The sequence below is a fragment of the Lucilia sericata genome, unplaced genomic scaffold, assembly GCF_015586225.1.
Source record: "Lucilia sericata isolate MDLA Ls3-8-SP2 unplaced genomic scaffold, ASM1558622v1 Contig000119F_arrow, whole genome shotgun sequence".
NCBI classification, from domain to species: Eukaryota; Metazoa; Arthropoda; class Insecta; order Diptera; family Calliphoridae; genus Lucilia; species Lucilia sericata.
Window position 1 is genome coordinate 468,249 of NW_023994151.1, and position 15,052 is coordinate 483,300.

The 15,052-nt window shown below is 29.4% G+C and overlaps 3 protein-coding genes across 3 annotated transcripts; 2 read left to right on the top strand and 1 right to left on the bottom strand.

Annotated features, from left to right (window-relative positions):
- Window positions 1-881: 881 nt before the first annotated feature.
- LOC119600712 (ATP-binding cassette sub-family A member 7) lies at window positions 882-9,544 on the bottom strand. Its single transcript, XM_037951166.1, has 13 exons — window positions 9,298-9,544; window positions 8,666-9,233; window positions 8,456-8,599; window positions 6,745-7,944; window positions 5,961-6,685; window positions 3,805-4,091; window positions 3,617-3,745; window positions 3,372-3,512; window positions 3,171-3,306; window positions 2,917-3,099; window positions 2,195-2,854; window positions 2,064-2,129; window positions 882-1,135 (listed from the first exon to the last, which is right to left on the bottom strand). The coding sequence occupies exons 1-13, from the start codon at window positions 9,495-9,497 to the stop codon at window positions 895-897; spliced, it is 4,680 nt and encodes a 1,559-aa protein (XP_037807094.1). The 5' UTR covers window positions 9,498-9,544; the 3' UTR covers window positions 882-894.
- A 315-nt stretch (window positions 9,545-9,859) lies between these two features.
- Window positions 9,860-11,312, top strand: LOC119600714 (acyl-CoA-binding domain-containing protein 6). Its single transcript, XM_037951170.1, has 2 exons — window positions 9,860-10,021; window positions 10,089-11,312. Exon 2 carries the CDS (start codon window positions 10,480-10,482, stop codon window positions 11,251-11,253), a length of 774 nt encoding a protein of 257 aa, XP_037807098.1. The 5' UTR covers window positions 9,860-10,021; window positions 10,089-10,479; the 3' UTR covers window positions 11,254-11,312.
- Window positions 10,089-10,467, top strand: LOC119600716 (28 kDa ribonucleoprotein, chloroplastic). Its single transcript, XM_037951172.1, has one exon. It carries the CDS (start codon window positions 10,108-10,110, stop codon window positions 10,369-10,371), a length of 264 nt encoding a protein of 87 aa, XP_037807100.1. The 5' UTR covers window positions 10,089-10,107; the 3' UTR covers window positions 10,372-10,467.
- Window positions 11,313-15,052: the final 3,740 nt, after the last annotated feature.

Here is a 15,052-nt window from a genome sequence, read left to right on the forward strand (position 1 = left end):
ACTTGCAAATCAAAAGTATTAATTTTAATTTCTTCTCCTTTAAACGTCCAATTCATTAAAACATTCGTTAAAACTTTTAAATTTATTTTTCAACCGACATTTTTTTTAAATATTATTTAACTATTGTTTTTGTATTCCTTTCTTGATGCCTTTCCTCTTTTTACCATTCCCATTTTACGCTTGGCGTTTTATTATATTTTAGCACGTTTTCAAAAAAAGACATTACATTGCGGTTTTATAATTTTCTTTTATTTATTCTAAAATTGAAACTTTTTATTAATCTTTTAAAATAATTATAAATTATTTATTTTTGCTTGTACTTATTACTTATGTTTTCGTTAAAACAAAAAAATATAACCTTAAAAAGTTTGTTTTCAATTTTTTTTTAATAAAAATTAATGTGGTAAAAACAAAATTTTAGATAATATAAGTTACATAAAAAGTCTATATATACATATAATAAAATTAAAAAAAAAAAAAAAAAAAAACAACAGAATAAAATGAAACATAAATTTGTAGTTATATATATATAAAGAAATTGAAGACAACAAATAAGAAAAATATATATATTAAATATCGTATTATACATCAGGCGAATAAAAAAAGATATAAAAAAGTTTTGTTTTAATAAAATTTTTAAGCCGATAATTCTTTTAGCAAAAAATACTTATGAAATATGTGAATACTAGTTAGTGTCATGGTGCCATATAACTAAAATTTTGTAAAGAACTTAAATTTTAATTCAAAGTTAAAAAAAAATCCCACAAAGTAATCAGTTTTCTTTCTCAATAATATATGAAAAAAGTAAAGATTTTATTAAAAATTTTATTTAAAAATTTACAAAAATTTATTTTATATAAAAATGTATAAACATTCCCTAATGGTCCTTCCTTCTTAATCCCTTCTTGGTAAAATTTTTGCATCTTTTAAAACGCTTTTTCGTGATCTTTCATGTCGTTTCTTTTCTTTGCGTGATTTTTGCAATAATCTTAATACATTATGCAAAGAAAATGGCGTTAATGTATAGTCGGCAATATTTAGACGTTGACGATTTTTTTCTATAATTCCAAAAATATACGAATATATGACATTTTCAACAGGTATATAGTATTTGAGTACACTGCCACTGCGAGATCTGGAGTTAAGTAAAGACGTAAATTTCTATCCAACTTTTTCAAGAAAAGTTGCTTCAAATAGAAGTCAACTTGTTGTAAACAAGTTGCTTCAAATTTGTTATTATTTTCCCAGTAAAGTTTTTTCAAATTGAAACAACTTTCTACTGGAAAAAATACTTCAAATTTGCGACAACTTCAAATTTGGTACAACTTTTTTCAGAAAAGTTGCTTTAAATTTGCGACAACTTTTTCTAGAAAAGTTGCTTCAAATTTGCGACAACTTTTTCTAGAAAAGTTGCTTCAAATTTGCGACAATTTTTTCTAGAAAAGTTGCTTCAAATTTGCGACAACTTTTTCTACAAAAGTTGCTTCAAATTTACGACAACTTTTTCTAGTAAAGTTGCTTCAAATTTGCGACAATTTTTTCTAGAAAAGTTGCTTCAAATTTGCGACAATTTTTTCTAGAAAAGTTGCTTCAAATTTGGAACAACCTTTTTATAGAAAAGTTGCTTCTAATTTGGAACAACCTTTTTCCAGAAATGTTGCTTCAAATTTGGAACAACCTTTTCAAATTTGCGACAACTTTTTCTAGAAAAGTTGCTTCAAATTTGGAACAACCTTTTTCTAGAAAAGTTGCTTCAAATGTGGAACAACCTTTACTAGAATAGTTGCTTCAAATTTGGAACAACGATTTTCTTGAAAAATTTCTTCAAATTTGGAACAATTTGTAACAACTTTTTTCAGAAAAGTTGCTTCAAATTTGGAACAACCTTTTTATAGAAAAGTTGCTTCAAATTCGGAACAAACTTTTTCCAGAAAAGTTACTTCAAATTTGGAACAACCTTTTCTAGAAAAGTTGCTTCAAATTTGGAACAACGTTTTCTAGAAAAGTTGCTCCCAATATGGAACAAATATATCTAAAAAAAGTGTTTTAAATATTAAACTTACAACAATTCCGATTGCTCATGAAAGAACGTTACAAAACGATTCAAATTTTCCACATCATTGTTTAAACTAGAAAAAGAAAAAAAATCACAAAAAGGGCTTCTATTAACAAATTAAACAAAAAAACCCCTTACTTTTCCTCCACTTCCTCCAATGTCAAACCCTCCGCTAACAATTTTATCTCTAGATAAAAACCTGCATTATATTGAAACTCCATATTATGAGCATTATCGAATAGCAACATTTCTCCCTCATTTACAGCTATCATCATATCTGATAATTCCTTCAGTTCCAAGGACTCACTGGTGGTGAAAATAATTGTATTACCCAAACTGCGATAATATCTCAAAATATTCCATATCAAGTAACGATCATAAGCCGGCAATCCTTTAGTGGGTTCATCCAATATTAAGATGTTTTTATGGTTAATCAAAGCTACAGCCAGATTTAGTCTACGTTGGATATTAACAGGTAAATATTCTATTCTAGTATTCATATAATAACGTAATTGTAGTGTTATACTAAGATCACGTATATGATCTAAACGTTTGGTTTCTTTAACACCATTTAGCATTAGAAAATAGGTTAAAAGTTCTCGAGGTGTTAGTAAAGAATTAAAACCTTTATTTTGAGGACAATAACCGATATGTTGCAGAGCTTTTGAAAATTGTTTTTTACAGTTAAAGCCGGCTATATAAACTTCACCAAACCAATAGCCTTTTTCGCCCACAAGTTGTTTAATCAAATGGGATTTTCCCGAATGACTGGAACCATAAATACCCAAACAGGAATATCTAGAAAAGATAAAGTTAATAAATTATATTTGTCATGAATTTTTTTTTATCAGTTAACGAACTTATTTAAGGCAAATGATATAGCAGTGACACGTTGCCCTTTTTTAGGTAATATGTTTTCCAATTGATCGACTAAAATAGCCTGGGCCCGGCAAGCTTTTATATTCATATTCGATATACGAACTTTTTCTTTAACCACACGTTCATCATCGTATGGATAACAAACGGAGGCCATTTGTTTTACTCTAAAATAAAATTTAGATTGAGTTTTGATTTAGAAACTTTTATATTTTGTAAACTTTAATTGAACATCTACCTTTTAGGAGTTGATTGTAGATATTTTTTACGGTAAACGATAACTGTTATAAAGATCGTTAAATATATAAGTGTTATAAAGGAAATGAAACATATAGAATCTAAAATCCCTGGATTGTGCCATTGGAAATATGCAGCTAAAGAAATCAATTACAAATTTTCTTTTTGAAAACTTTTTAAACCAAATTTTTTCTCAACTTACAGAAATTTAGTTTTTCATTGTTATTAAAAATTTTAGTTGTGCCATGCAAGACACTGAATCCCGGCGATATCATGAATATATAAAATAAAGTTTCAAAATATTCTTGTAATATATTATTGTATAAAATATAAGGAAAAAGTCCTGAAATAATAATATCAGAAAAGATGCTTTATATTACGAAAATTGCTTCGAACTGGATAGAAATTTTTCTTTTAATATAGAATAACTAAACCCCCATAACTTACCCAGAAATACTTGTATCAAAAAGATTTTAATAAATCCCCTAAACTTGCAATCCTCTATTATAAATAAGGACATTAAATAAACAAATAATATGGAGGCCATACCTGACAGAATAAATAATAAAAAGGCAGCTGAAAATTAAGAATATTTAAAAGACAATAATAATACAAACAATTCTGAAAAATCTCACCTGCAACAACTTGCCATCTTGAATTATCTATTACAAATGTCATTATGATGATAATATATAATACAGATATAAGTAAATATACTAGATAATCCCATAAAAATGTCATTAACCATTTCATTCTATCATTAAGTCCGGCAATTCTCTGCAATGTTAACATATTACTGAAACGTTCTTCTTGAAGAATCACAAATACAACTGAAGCAGTTAGAGGCATAATTGTACCCAATATAATGTGGAGATCATGATCTGTTTGCAGATCTATTGGTTTATTTATGAAGGTGAAGTTACTGGAAAAGAATTTGCAATTAAAATGAACTCTTCTTAAAAGTGTGAACTTTGAATTAAAGCAAAATTATTTTTCTACAAAAAAGTTCGCTTCAATACGAAGCAGCTTTTGTACAAAAAGTTTTCTTCTTCTTTGAAGCAACTTTTCTAGAAAAAGTTCGCTTTGACTTGAAGCAACTTTTCTAGAAAAAGTTCGCTTTGACTTGAAGCAACTTTTCTAGAAAAAGTTCGCTTTAACTTAAAGCAACTTTTGTAGAAAAAGTTCGTTTTAACTTGAAGCAACTTTTCTAGAAGAAGTTCGCTTTAACTTAAAGCAACTTTTCTAAAAAAAGTTCGCTTCAACTTAAAGCAACTTTTCTAGAAAAAGTTCGCTTTAACTTAAAGCAACTTTTCTAGAAAAAGTTCGCTTCAATTTAAAGCAACTATTCGCCTCAATTTGAAGCAAATTTTCTAGAAAAACTTCGCTTCAATTTAAAGCAACCTTCCTAGAGAAAGTTCGCTTCAATATAAAGCGACTTTTCTAAAGAAAGTTCGCTTCAATATGAAGCAACATTTATAGAAACATGTCTTTTGAATATGTAGCAACTTTTCTAGGGAAAGTTCACTTCGATATGAAGCAACTTTTCTAGAAAAAGTTCGCTTCAATTTAGACCAAATTTTCTAGAAAAATTTCGTTTCAATTTGGAGCAATTTTTCTAGAAAATGTTCGCTTCAACTTGAAGCAACTTTTCTAGAAAAACTTCGCTTCAACTTGCAGTAACTTGTCTAGAAAACTTTTCTATAAAATGTGGAGATCATGATCTGTTTGCAGATCTATTGGTTTATTTATGAAGGTGAAGTTACTGGAAAAGAATTTGCAATTAAAATGAACTCTTTTTAAAAGTGTAAACTTCGAATTAAAGCAAAATTATTTTTCTAGAAAAGTTCGCTTCAATACGAAGCAGCTTTAGTATAAAAAGTTTTCATCTTTTTTGAAGCAACTTTTCTAGAAAAAGTTCGCTTTAACTTGAAGCAACTTTTGTAGAAAAAGTTCGCTTTAACTTGAAGAAACTTTTCTAGAAAAAGTTCGCTTTAACTTAAAGCAACTTTTCTAGAAAAGGTTCGCTTTAACTTGAAGCAACTTTTCTAGAAAATGTTCGCTTTAACTTGAAGCAACTTTTCTAGAAAAAGTTCGCTTTAACTTAAAGCAAATTTTTTAGAAAAAGTTCGCTTTAACTTAAAGCAACTTTTCTAGAAAAAGTTCGCTTTAACTTGAAGCAACTTTTCTAGAAAAAGTTCGTTGCTTTAACTTAAAGCAACTTTTCTAGAAAAAGTTCGCTTTAACTTAAAGCAAATTTTTTAGAAAAAGTTCGTTTTAACTTAAAGCAACTTTTCTAGAAAAAGATCGCTTTAACTTGAAGCAACTTTTATAGAAAAAGTTCGCTTCAATTTAAAGCAACTTTTCTAGAGAAAGTTCGCTTTAACTTAAAGCAACTTTTCTAGAAGAAGTTCGCTTTAACTTGAAGCAACTTTTCTAGAAAAAGTTCGCTTCAATATGAAGCAACTTTTCTAGAAAAAGTTCGCTTTAACTTAAAGCAACTTTTCTAGAAAAAGTTCGCTTCAATTTAAAGCAACTTTTCTAGAGAAAGTTCGCTTCAATATGAAGCAACTTTTCTAGAAAAAGTTCGCTATAATATGAAGCAGCTTTTCTAGGGAAAGTTCGCTTCAATATGAAGCAACTTTTTTAGAAAAACTTCGCTTCAACTTGAAGTAACTTTTCTAGAAAATATTTCTATAAAAGGTCGCAACATTTTAGAACAATTTGAAGCAACTTTTCTATAAAAAGTTCAAAATTTGAAGCAACTCTTTCTGTATTAAAGATTTCAACTTACTTTACAAGATAATTAAATGCCAAATTAAGAGCCAGTGGAGTTGAATGAAAAATTTCCTCATTCATCCATACAGACAGACGAGGTTTTGAATCCTTTAATGCCGCTAAACTATTAGAATTGCTCTCCAATCTCTGTTCATCTAACTTGTTAGAATATTTCAAATTTCTATAGGAAAATACACCATTTGAAATGTCGTCTAAATTTAAAATTTCTACATAAAAATTGACATTATCTCTCTTTACACCTTGACTGGAAAATATTATGCTATGGACTTTTAAATTGGCCAAAGACATTTGATCGAAAATCATTATTAGAAAACAGGCCATAAAGATGATAAAAATTGGTAGAGAATTTTTAGCTTGAAGGCATAATTTTTTAAAAAATACAGCTTGAGCTAAAAGCTTGTGGAATTTTGTTTTCTTTTCATGTAAAAATTTTAAAGAATTTTTAACATTGGGTAGAGGTTGTTTTATATCTGGTTTAAGGGTCAAGGACATATAGACATCATTGAGGCTGCTGCCGCTTATATAGATATTAGTGATGCCTAGTTTGTTAAAATCTTTTTCCAATTCGATTAGTAAACGTTGAAAAATCGGTTTTCTATCGGCTGGCATAAGGTATATAACGCGATCGATAAAATGTTGATGAATTTTGATATTTGCTATATATTTGTTTAATAGTTGAGTTATAGGTTTAATGGGTTTCATAGGTTGTATGAAACATATCTGAAATAAGGGGTTTTAATATTAATTAAAGTTTCCTTTTTATATTATTTACAATTTACCAAATAAAATCCCACACCAAATGTTGTTCTCAAAAAGTAGGGGGAACCCCAGGCTATCAAACTACCCTCATTTAGAATTCCTATACGATCTCCGATTTCAGCAGCTTCATCCACTGAAAATGTGCTAATAATAATGCAACGATTTTCTTTTTCTTGTCTTAAAATATCCCAATAACGAAACTGATCCTCCGATTTCATATGTAAAGTGGGTTCATCCAATAATATTACCGAGGTATTACACACTAAAGTACAGCATAAACTTAAAAGACGTTTCTCTCCAAAACTTAAAGTTTTAACAAGTTTACAACAATCTTTTATAGTATATTTAACTATATTAAGCCATTTATTTAGTTCCAATTCTAGCTGCCGTGTATCTTCTTTCGTTTTTTTAAGTAAAATAAAATATTTCAGTGTTTCTCGAATTGTAAGGATATCAAATACACTATTATTGGGCATAGAAACATCCGTACATGATCTATAGTTGCATGTTTTAATGGTGATATCTTGTCCCAGATAGAAAATCTGACCTTCATAAGTTTGCCATCCCGCCAATATACTTAATAACGACGTTTTACCGCTACCATGAGGACCCAATATAACAGAAATTTCATTCTTAAAAAATCTCATGGAAATATTTTTCAATTGAGATCTATTGTTAAAATAATCACAGGAACTAGAAACATTTTTTAACTCCAAAATTTCTGTATTTAAGGGACCATATTCCATATTATTTTCATATAAATTTGGTTTAATCTCCTGGTAATTCTTCTTACATAACTGTTTATTTTTTACTCTGCTAATTCTTCTTCTAATATAACGACCGGGCCAATAATAATCTCCACATTTCAATATCAAGTTATATATGATTAATATTACAAATTGTAAAATAAACAAATCTAAGGTCTCGATTTCTTCTCCTTGAAAATAATCTATTAATCCATTTGGCAGGATATTGTTGAAGAATACTAAAGATATGAATATAATCTTTGGTTTAATTATAGTAAAATGTATAGTATTCAATATTTCCGAGAATACAGCATATGAAATGATCCATAAGGTGAAGCCCAACCATAGGGCTGTCTTTCCATTTGCAATCAATGATGAAAAAATCATGGCATAAACGATTAATAACATATTGTACACGATTAAAAATCCGAATAATAGTAAAGGTTTACCAGTTGGAAGTGGGGAAGAAATGGACTAAAATGAGAACAAAGAAAGAAATTAGTTGATATTTTCCTAGAAATAAACTTTTCTATATAAAGTTGTCCTCAATTTGAAGTAAAAATTCTATATAAGAAAACTTTTCTACATAAAGTTGACTTCAAGTTAGAGACACTTTTCAACATGAAGTTGGATTCATGTTAAAGGAACTTTTCTATAAAAAGTTTTCAATTTAAAGAATCTTGTCTATATAGAGTTCTATAATAAGGTGTCTTCTATTCAAAGCAGTATTTTTATATAAAGTTTACTTATATTAGCCACAACTTCCTCAAGTTAAAGAAACTTTTCTATATAAAGTTGGATTCAATTAAAACCAACTTATCTATATAAAAATTGTCTTCAACTTAAACCAACTTTTTTATATAAAGATATCTTTCTATATAGAGTTGTCTTCAATTTGAAAAAACTTTTCTATATAAAGTAGTTTTTAGTTTGGTGGAACTATTCCTTATAAAGTGAAAAATTTTTCTATAAAAGCAATTCTTACAATTATAAATCCGAATATCACCAAGTCCAATAGTATAAAATGTAATAAAGATACAACACAATGAGCAAATCTTTGGGTGTTATAAGAAAGTCCATAAAGCCAATGATGTGCAAATATATTTTCTTCATGTTCCCGGGAAAATTTCTAAAAAATATATACCAAAAAAAAATCAAAATATATTTTTAAACCAGAATATATTTTTAAACTTACCCATAACAGATTCAAAAATGGCATCAAATATAGAAAATAATATAAAGACCAAATTAAAAAACTTTCTCGAGTTATAGTTCTTCTATGCATATCATTAACACAAGGTATTTTAGGTTCCGAATTGTAATGCATATAAATCAATTTAGGCATTTCATAGTCTTTAGTTACATCCAGATTTTCTACATTAAGTTGAGTGGCTACTGTAGTATATAACAGCTGAAGAAAACCTTCACGATCATAATAATCTAAATGTTTTTTATTAGCCGAATCCAAGAGACCTGAACATCTCGTTAACCAAAAATCGTGGGGTTTATAATAGTTCTTAGAGGGTCTAGTGCGAAAATAATTTGGAAATCTTATGGTTATATTATGACCTTGCAAAACAACAGCAGCTAATGTATTGGCGGCCGTAAACTGTTCTAGCATTTCATTTTCCGTGTCAAATCCTATGGCAGCACTTAAATTTAATTGTTGGGCAGTTAGTTTGAAAATATTTTGGTTGTAATTATTGACAGGAGTGTAATATAAGTTGTAGGGTATTTTAGCACTACTTATGCCCATTAGTTTTCTGTAAATATTAATATAATATTTATCATGATTAAATAATTAAGTATAATTCCTTACAAACTTACTTAAATTCAATTAAATCATATGGTATTACATCTCTACGGAAGAAACTTTTCTTTAAAGTTTTATTGTCTGTCCTTTGCAAAAGTATTACGGCTATAAATATGGCCATTATTAACAGAATTTCTATTAAAGTGTTTTTATATGATCTTAGTTCCACTATTAGATTCTTTTTGAGAAGTAAACAGAAACCTCTTCTAACCATTTTAATGATTTGTTTGAGGGAGGAAATTAAATAATGTTTGGTTTTAAAAAAATATATTTCTGAAATGTTTGAATTAAAACTGAATTTGAAGTTTTGAAAAAGAAACAAAAATATTTTGATTACAGTTTCATATAAAAAGTTGACTTTAAATTTAAGCGGATATTTTATATTAAATATATTTCAATTTGAGGCAACTTTTCTCTAATAAGTTGTCTTAATTAGAAACATATTTTCTATATAAAAATGTCTTTAACAAATAATTGCAGCATCCGCTTATTTTACAAAATTACATCGCAGGTCTTGATGCTTTTTTCACCGTTTTTCACCACTACACTAAAACAAAACATTATCCAACACTGTCCCTTTGAAACGGTTAAAAACTGTCAAAAACACAGCTGAGAAAAAAATCTAACCTCAGTTTTTTTTTTCTTCAACAAAATAGATTTTCTACATGCATTGTTGTTAGAATAAAACAAGAAAAACTCTTCTGCTGGTTACTAAATCCAGACAAATTTACGCAATAGGTAAAATTTTCGAAACTTGAAATAAAATTGAATACAAATTGTTAAATAAATATATTTTAACCTTTAGAAAACTCTGTTCATACCAAATGGCCACAGCAACCAAGGCGAGTAAAAATTTCTACAGACTATTTGTGGGTAATTTACCTTGGACAGTTAGTCATCAACAATTAAAAGTGTATTTCAAAGATTTTGGACGTGTGATCAACGCCAATGTTATTTTTGACAAAAAGACCGGTATGTCAAGAGGTTATGGATTTGTTACTGTGAATAGTTTGAAAGCCGTAGAAAAAATTGAAAACGAACAAAAGCACGTCTTGGAAGGCAATTATTTGAATATACAGAAAACATAAACACAAAGAGCAATATTTAACATTGCCAGCATTTAGTTTGATAAGTGAAAATAATTAAAAGAAAATATAATATAAATAAAATAAAAGCAGAGAATACAAGAGAATAACATGGACAACATGGATTATCAGGACAATCATAACGATAGCGATTGGGAGTTTGAGGATGGCGATGAAAATGATGAACTATTTACTAAAGCTACTCAGCAGGTACAAAGAACACACGACAAATTATTACCTAATGATTTACTGGAACTCTATGGTCTGTATAAACAAGCTACAGTGGGGCCCTGTAATACCTCTAAACCGGGTATGTTTAGCATGCAGGCTCGTGCCAAATGGTGCGCCTGGCATGATTTGGCCGATATGCCCAGTGATAAGGCCAAAGAGTTGTATATAGAAAAAATGAAACAATTAGATCCCAAATGGTTTGAAAATGTACAAAATGGTGTTAAATCCATGGCAGGAGGCACAGGTTGGGTAGTACATTCTATAGAACTGCCACCAGACGATCTTAATGCAAAAGAGGAACATGAAAAGGACGTTTTTGATTTTGTTAAAGATCACAATCTGCAACGTTTAAAGCAAACGGTAAAAACCTCTGATTTTGAGCTGTTGGATGAACATGGCATGGGACTTATACACTGGGCCACCGATGCTAATGATTTAGAAATTTTAGAATTTCTTTTGAGTTCCGGCTGTCCGGTAGATTTTCGTGATGCTGAACAACAGTCAGCTTTACACTATGCTGCTTCCTGTGATCATTTGGAGTGTGTGCAATTGTTGCTGCGTTTTGGTGCCAATAAAATGGCTCAAGATGCAGAAGGTCAAACGTGTGTGGATGTATCTAATGATCCTAGTATACGTTCATTATTAGAATCTTAAAATGGATAAATTTTTTATATATACATATTTCTTTGCTTTTATTTTAATAAAAAATAACGAAACTAATAAACTTCTAATTCTTAGACTAGAACATAGAGCAGAGTATAGGATTGGTTACAGGCTAGACTATAATCTGCACATCCAACAGGTTCAACCGTTACAGAAATTATGGTTTAATTTTTGTAAATTCTTAACAAATTGGTGAATCACAATTCAAGTTGTTTGAAATTAAATAGTAAGTTCCTCGGAGTTTTCACCAAAAAAAGATAGCCTGGCAACCCTGGTGGAATAAGTTTTTTTATTTTATAACATTCCCCTAACTTCTTAATACTCGAATTATTCTTGTGAGTTGAGCATTTATCAAGATATGTTTTTTTAGAATTTGTAAGTATTCCTATAAACTTGGCAACCCTGGTAAAATATTTTTTTAGACTTCTAAAATTATTTTTTAATAAATTGGTTAAAGAATGATTACAATCGGTTGAGATGCTACCTATATATAAAATATTGAAAAAACAACAAGTTTTATACAATTTTCCAATTAAATTAAGCCTGGCAACCCTGGTGAAATAATTTTTTAAATTATACAACTCTTCCTTAACAAACTTGTAAAAGAATAATTCCTCTAGGTCCAGTGCTTACCAAAATATAACGTGTTATATCACTCACTTAAGAGTTTATACTATCCTGCTATTTTTCAAAAAGTGATACCCTGGCAACCCTGGTAAAATATTTTTTTAGGTTCTCCAATTATTCTTTCACAAGTAGGTAAAAGAATTTTTCGACTTGGTCCTGTAGATACCAAGATATAACGTGTTATACCTCTCGCTTAAAAATGAGTAAATTCCGCCTTGTAAGCCTGGCAACCCTGGTGAAATAAGTTTTATTTAATTCTACGACTCTTACTTAACAAGTTAGTAAAAAATAATTCTCCGTAGGTCCATTGATTACCGAGATATAACGCGTTATATAGTTAACTAAAGAGTACAGAGTTCCCCGCTATTTTTTCCAAAAATGGTTGCCTGGCAACCCTGGTAAAATAATTTTTTCGAATCTACTGTTATTCCTTAACAAGATGGTAAAGAAATGATTCGACTCGGACCAGTGGTTGTCGAGATATAGCGTTTTTAAACAATCCCGGGTTTTTCACGTTTTCTGAAAGTTGGCAGCCCTGGACAGGGCAACGATCAGCGCCATCTATTGAGCGACATGATTTTCTTTGTGCAGAAAAAAATTCGGTCGACCAATAGATGGCGCTATCGTAAGCCCTAAAGACAGCATTGCCAACATCAAAAAATACCCATTTCTTTGTACGGCATTGCCAGATGTAAATATGAAAAATCCGTTAAATTTAAATAATTTGTAAATAAAAAACAAGTGTTTTTTCAAGGTTTTTAATAAAATTTTCGTTTATTATGTATTTTTTTATAATTAAATGATAAATAACATAATTTTACAATAAATTAATATAAATTAAATGTGTTTTTAACTTATTTATAGGTTTAAAAGTAATTTCAATGCCTTTTGATTCGCTTCACTTGGACTTCCCCCACATCATTATAGAAGAACTTTTCAATAGTTTTGCTGTTATTTTCTTAGATTGTCATCTATTATAGTTTATGCATAATAAGGAGCTGAAATATAACAAAAAATAATTAAATTATGTTATATTTATTTGATTTCAGAATATTTAAGGATAAAATATATTTTTTTTGTATTAATTAAAATAAATGAATTAAACAATTACATTTTAGATGGTGTAAAATTTCACAATATATAACTACTTAGACTAACATCCAGACTATAATTCCACTATATATAGTTCAACATAGTCCAAACTATAAATTACACTATAGAGGGGACTATATAATATATAATACACTCAAGGTCTCAAACCAAATTATAGTCCTGTCTTAAGACTAGACAACAGATTAGATTAAAGACTGTACTAGGGTCCAGACTATAGACTAGACTATAGACTAAACTATAGACTAGACTATAGACTAGATTATAGACTAGACTATGGACTTGAATATAAAATATTATATAGACTGGACTATAGACTATACTATAAACTAGACAATATACTAGACTATAGACTAGACTGTCTACCAGACTGTAGACTAGACTGTATACTAAACTGTAGACTAAACTGTAGACTAATCTATAGACTAGACTATAGACTGGACTATAGACTGGACTATAGACTGGACTATAGACTGGACTATAAACTGGACTATAGACTGAACTATATACTGGACTATATACTGAACTATATACTAGACTATAGACATGATTATAGACTAAACTGTAGACTAGACTATAGACTAGACCATAGACTAGATTATAGACTAGACTATAGACTAAACTATAGACTAGACTATAGACTAGACTATAGACTAAACTATAGACTAGACTATAGACTAGACTATAGACTAGACTATTGACTAGACTATAGACTAGACTATAGACTAGACTATAGACTAGACTATAGACTAGACTATAGACTAGACTATAGACTAGACTATAGACTAGACTATAGACTAGACTATAGACTAGACTATAGACTAGACTATAGACTAGACTATAGACTAGACTATAGACTAGACTATAGACTAGACTATAGACTAGACTATAGACTAGACTATAGACTAGACTATAGTCTAGACTATAGACTAGACTATAGACTAGACTATAGACTAGACTATAGACTAGACTATAGACTAGACTATAGACTAAACTATAGACTCGACTATAGACTAGACTATAGACTAGACTATAGACTAGACTATAGACTAGACTATAGACTAGACTATAGACTAGACTATAGACTAGACTATAGACTAGACTATAAACTAGACTATACACTAGACTATAGACTAGACTATAGACTAGACTATAGACTAGACTATAGACTAGACTATAGACTAGACTATAGACTAGACTATAGACTAGACTATAGACTAGACTATAGACTAGACTATAGACTAGACTATAGACTAGACTATAGACTAGACTATAGACTAGACTATAGACTAGACTAGACTATAGACTAGACTATAGACTAGACTATAGAATAGACTATAGACTATAGACTAGACTATAGACTAGACTATAGACTAGACTATAGACTAGACTATAGACTAGACTATAGACTAGACTATAGACTAGACTATAGACTAGACTATAGACTAGACTATAGACTAGACTATAGACTAGACTATAGACTAGACTATAGACTAGACTATAGACTAGACTATAGACTAGACTATAGACTAGACTATAGACTAGACTATAGACTAGACTATAGACTAGACTATAGACTAGACTAGACTAGACTATAGACTAGACTATAGACTAGACTATAGACTAGACTATAGACTAGACTATAGACTAGACTATAGACTAGACTATAGACTAGACTATAGACTAGACTATAGACTAGACTATAGACTAGACTAGACTAGACTAGACTATAGACTAGACTAGACTATAGACTAGACTAGACTATAGACTAGACTATAGACTAGACTATAGACTAGACTAGACTATAGACTAGACTAGACTATGGACTAGACTAGACTATAGACTAGACTAGACTAGACTATAGAGTAGACTATAGACTAGACTATAGAATAGATTATAGACTGTACTGTAGACTAGACTATAGTCTAGATAACTATGATCCAAACATTGTGTAGACTAATGCTTTATCATAGGCTATTATATATTAATATAGAATATGACCAATACTATAGAAGAAGCAATAGGTCGGACAACTATAGGCGAGATGACAGAC

Coding starts and splice junctions, on each gene's coding strand:
- LOC119600712 (XM_037951166.1), bottom strand. CDS start 9,497: ATGGTTAGAAGAGGTTTCTGTTTACTTCTCAAAAAGAATCTAATAGTG. Junction 4,092..5,960: donor GCATTTAATTATCTTGTAAA/GTAAGTTGAAAT, acceptor ATTCTTTTCCAG/TAACTTCACCTTCATAAATA. Junction 3,307..3,371: donor CAATGAAAAACTAAATTTCT/GTAAGTTGAGAA, acceptor TGATTTCTTTAG/CTGCATATTTCCAATGGCAC.
- LOC119600716 (XM_037951172.1), top strand. CDS start 10,108: ATGGCCACAGCAACCAAGGCGAGTAAAAATTTCTACAGACTATTTGTG.
- LOC119600714 (XM_037951170.1), top strand. CDS start 10,480: ATGGACAACATGGATTATCAGGACAATCATAACGATAGCGATTGGGAG.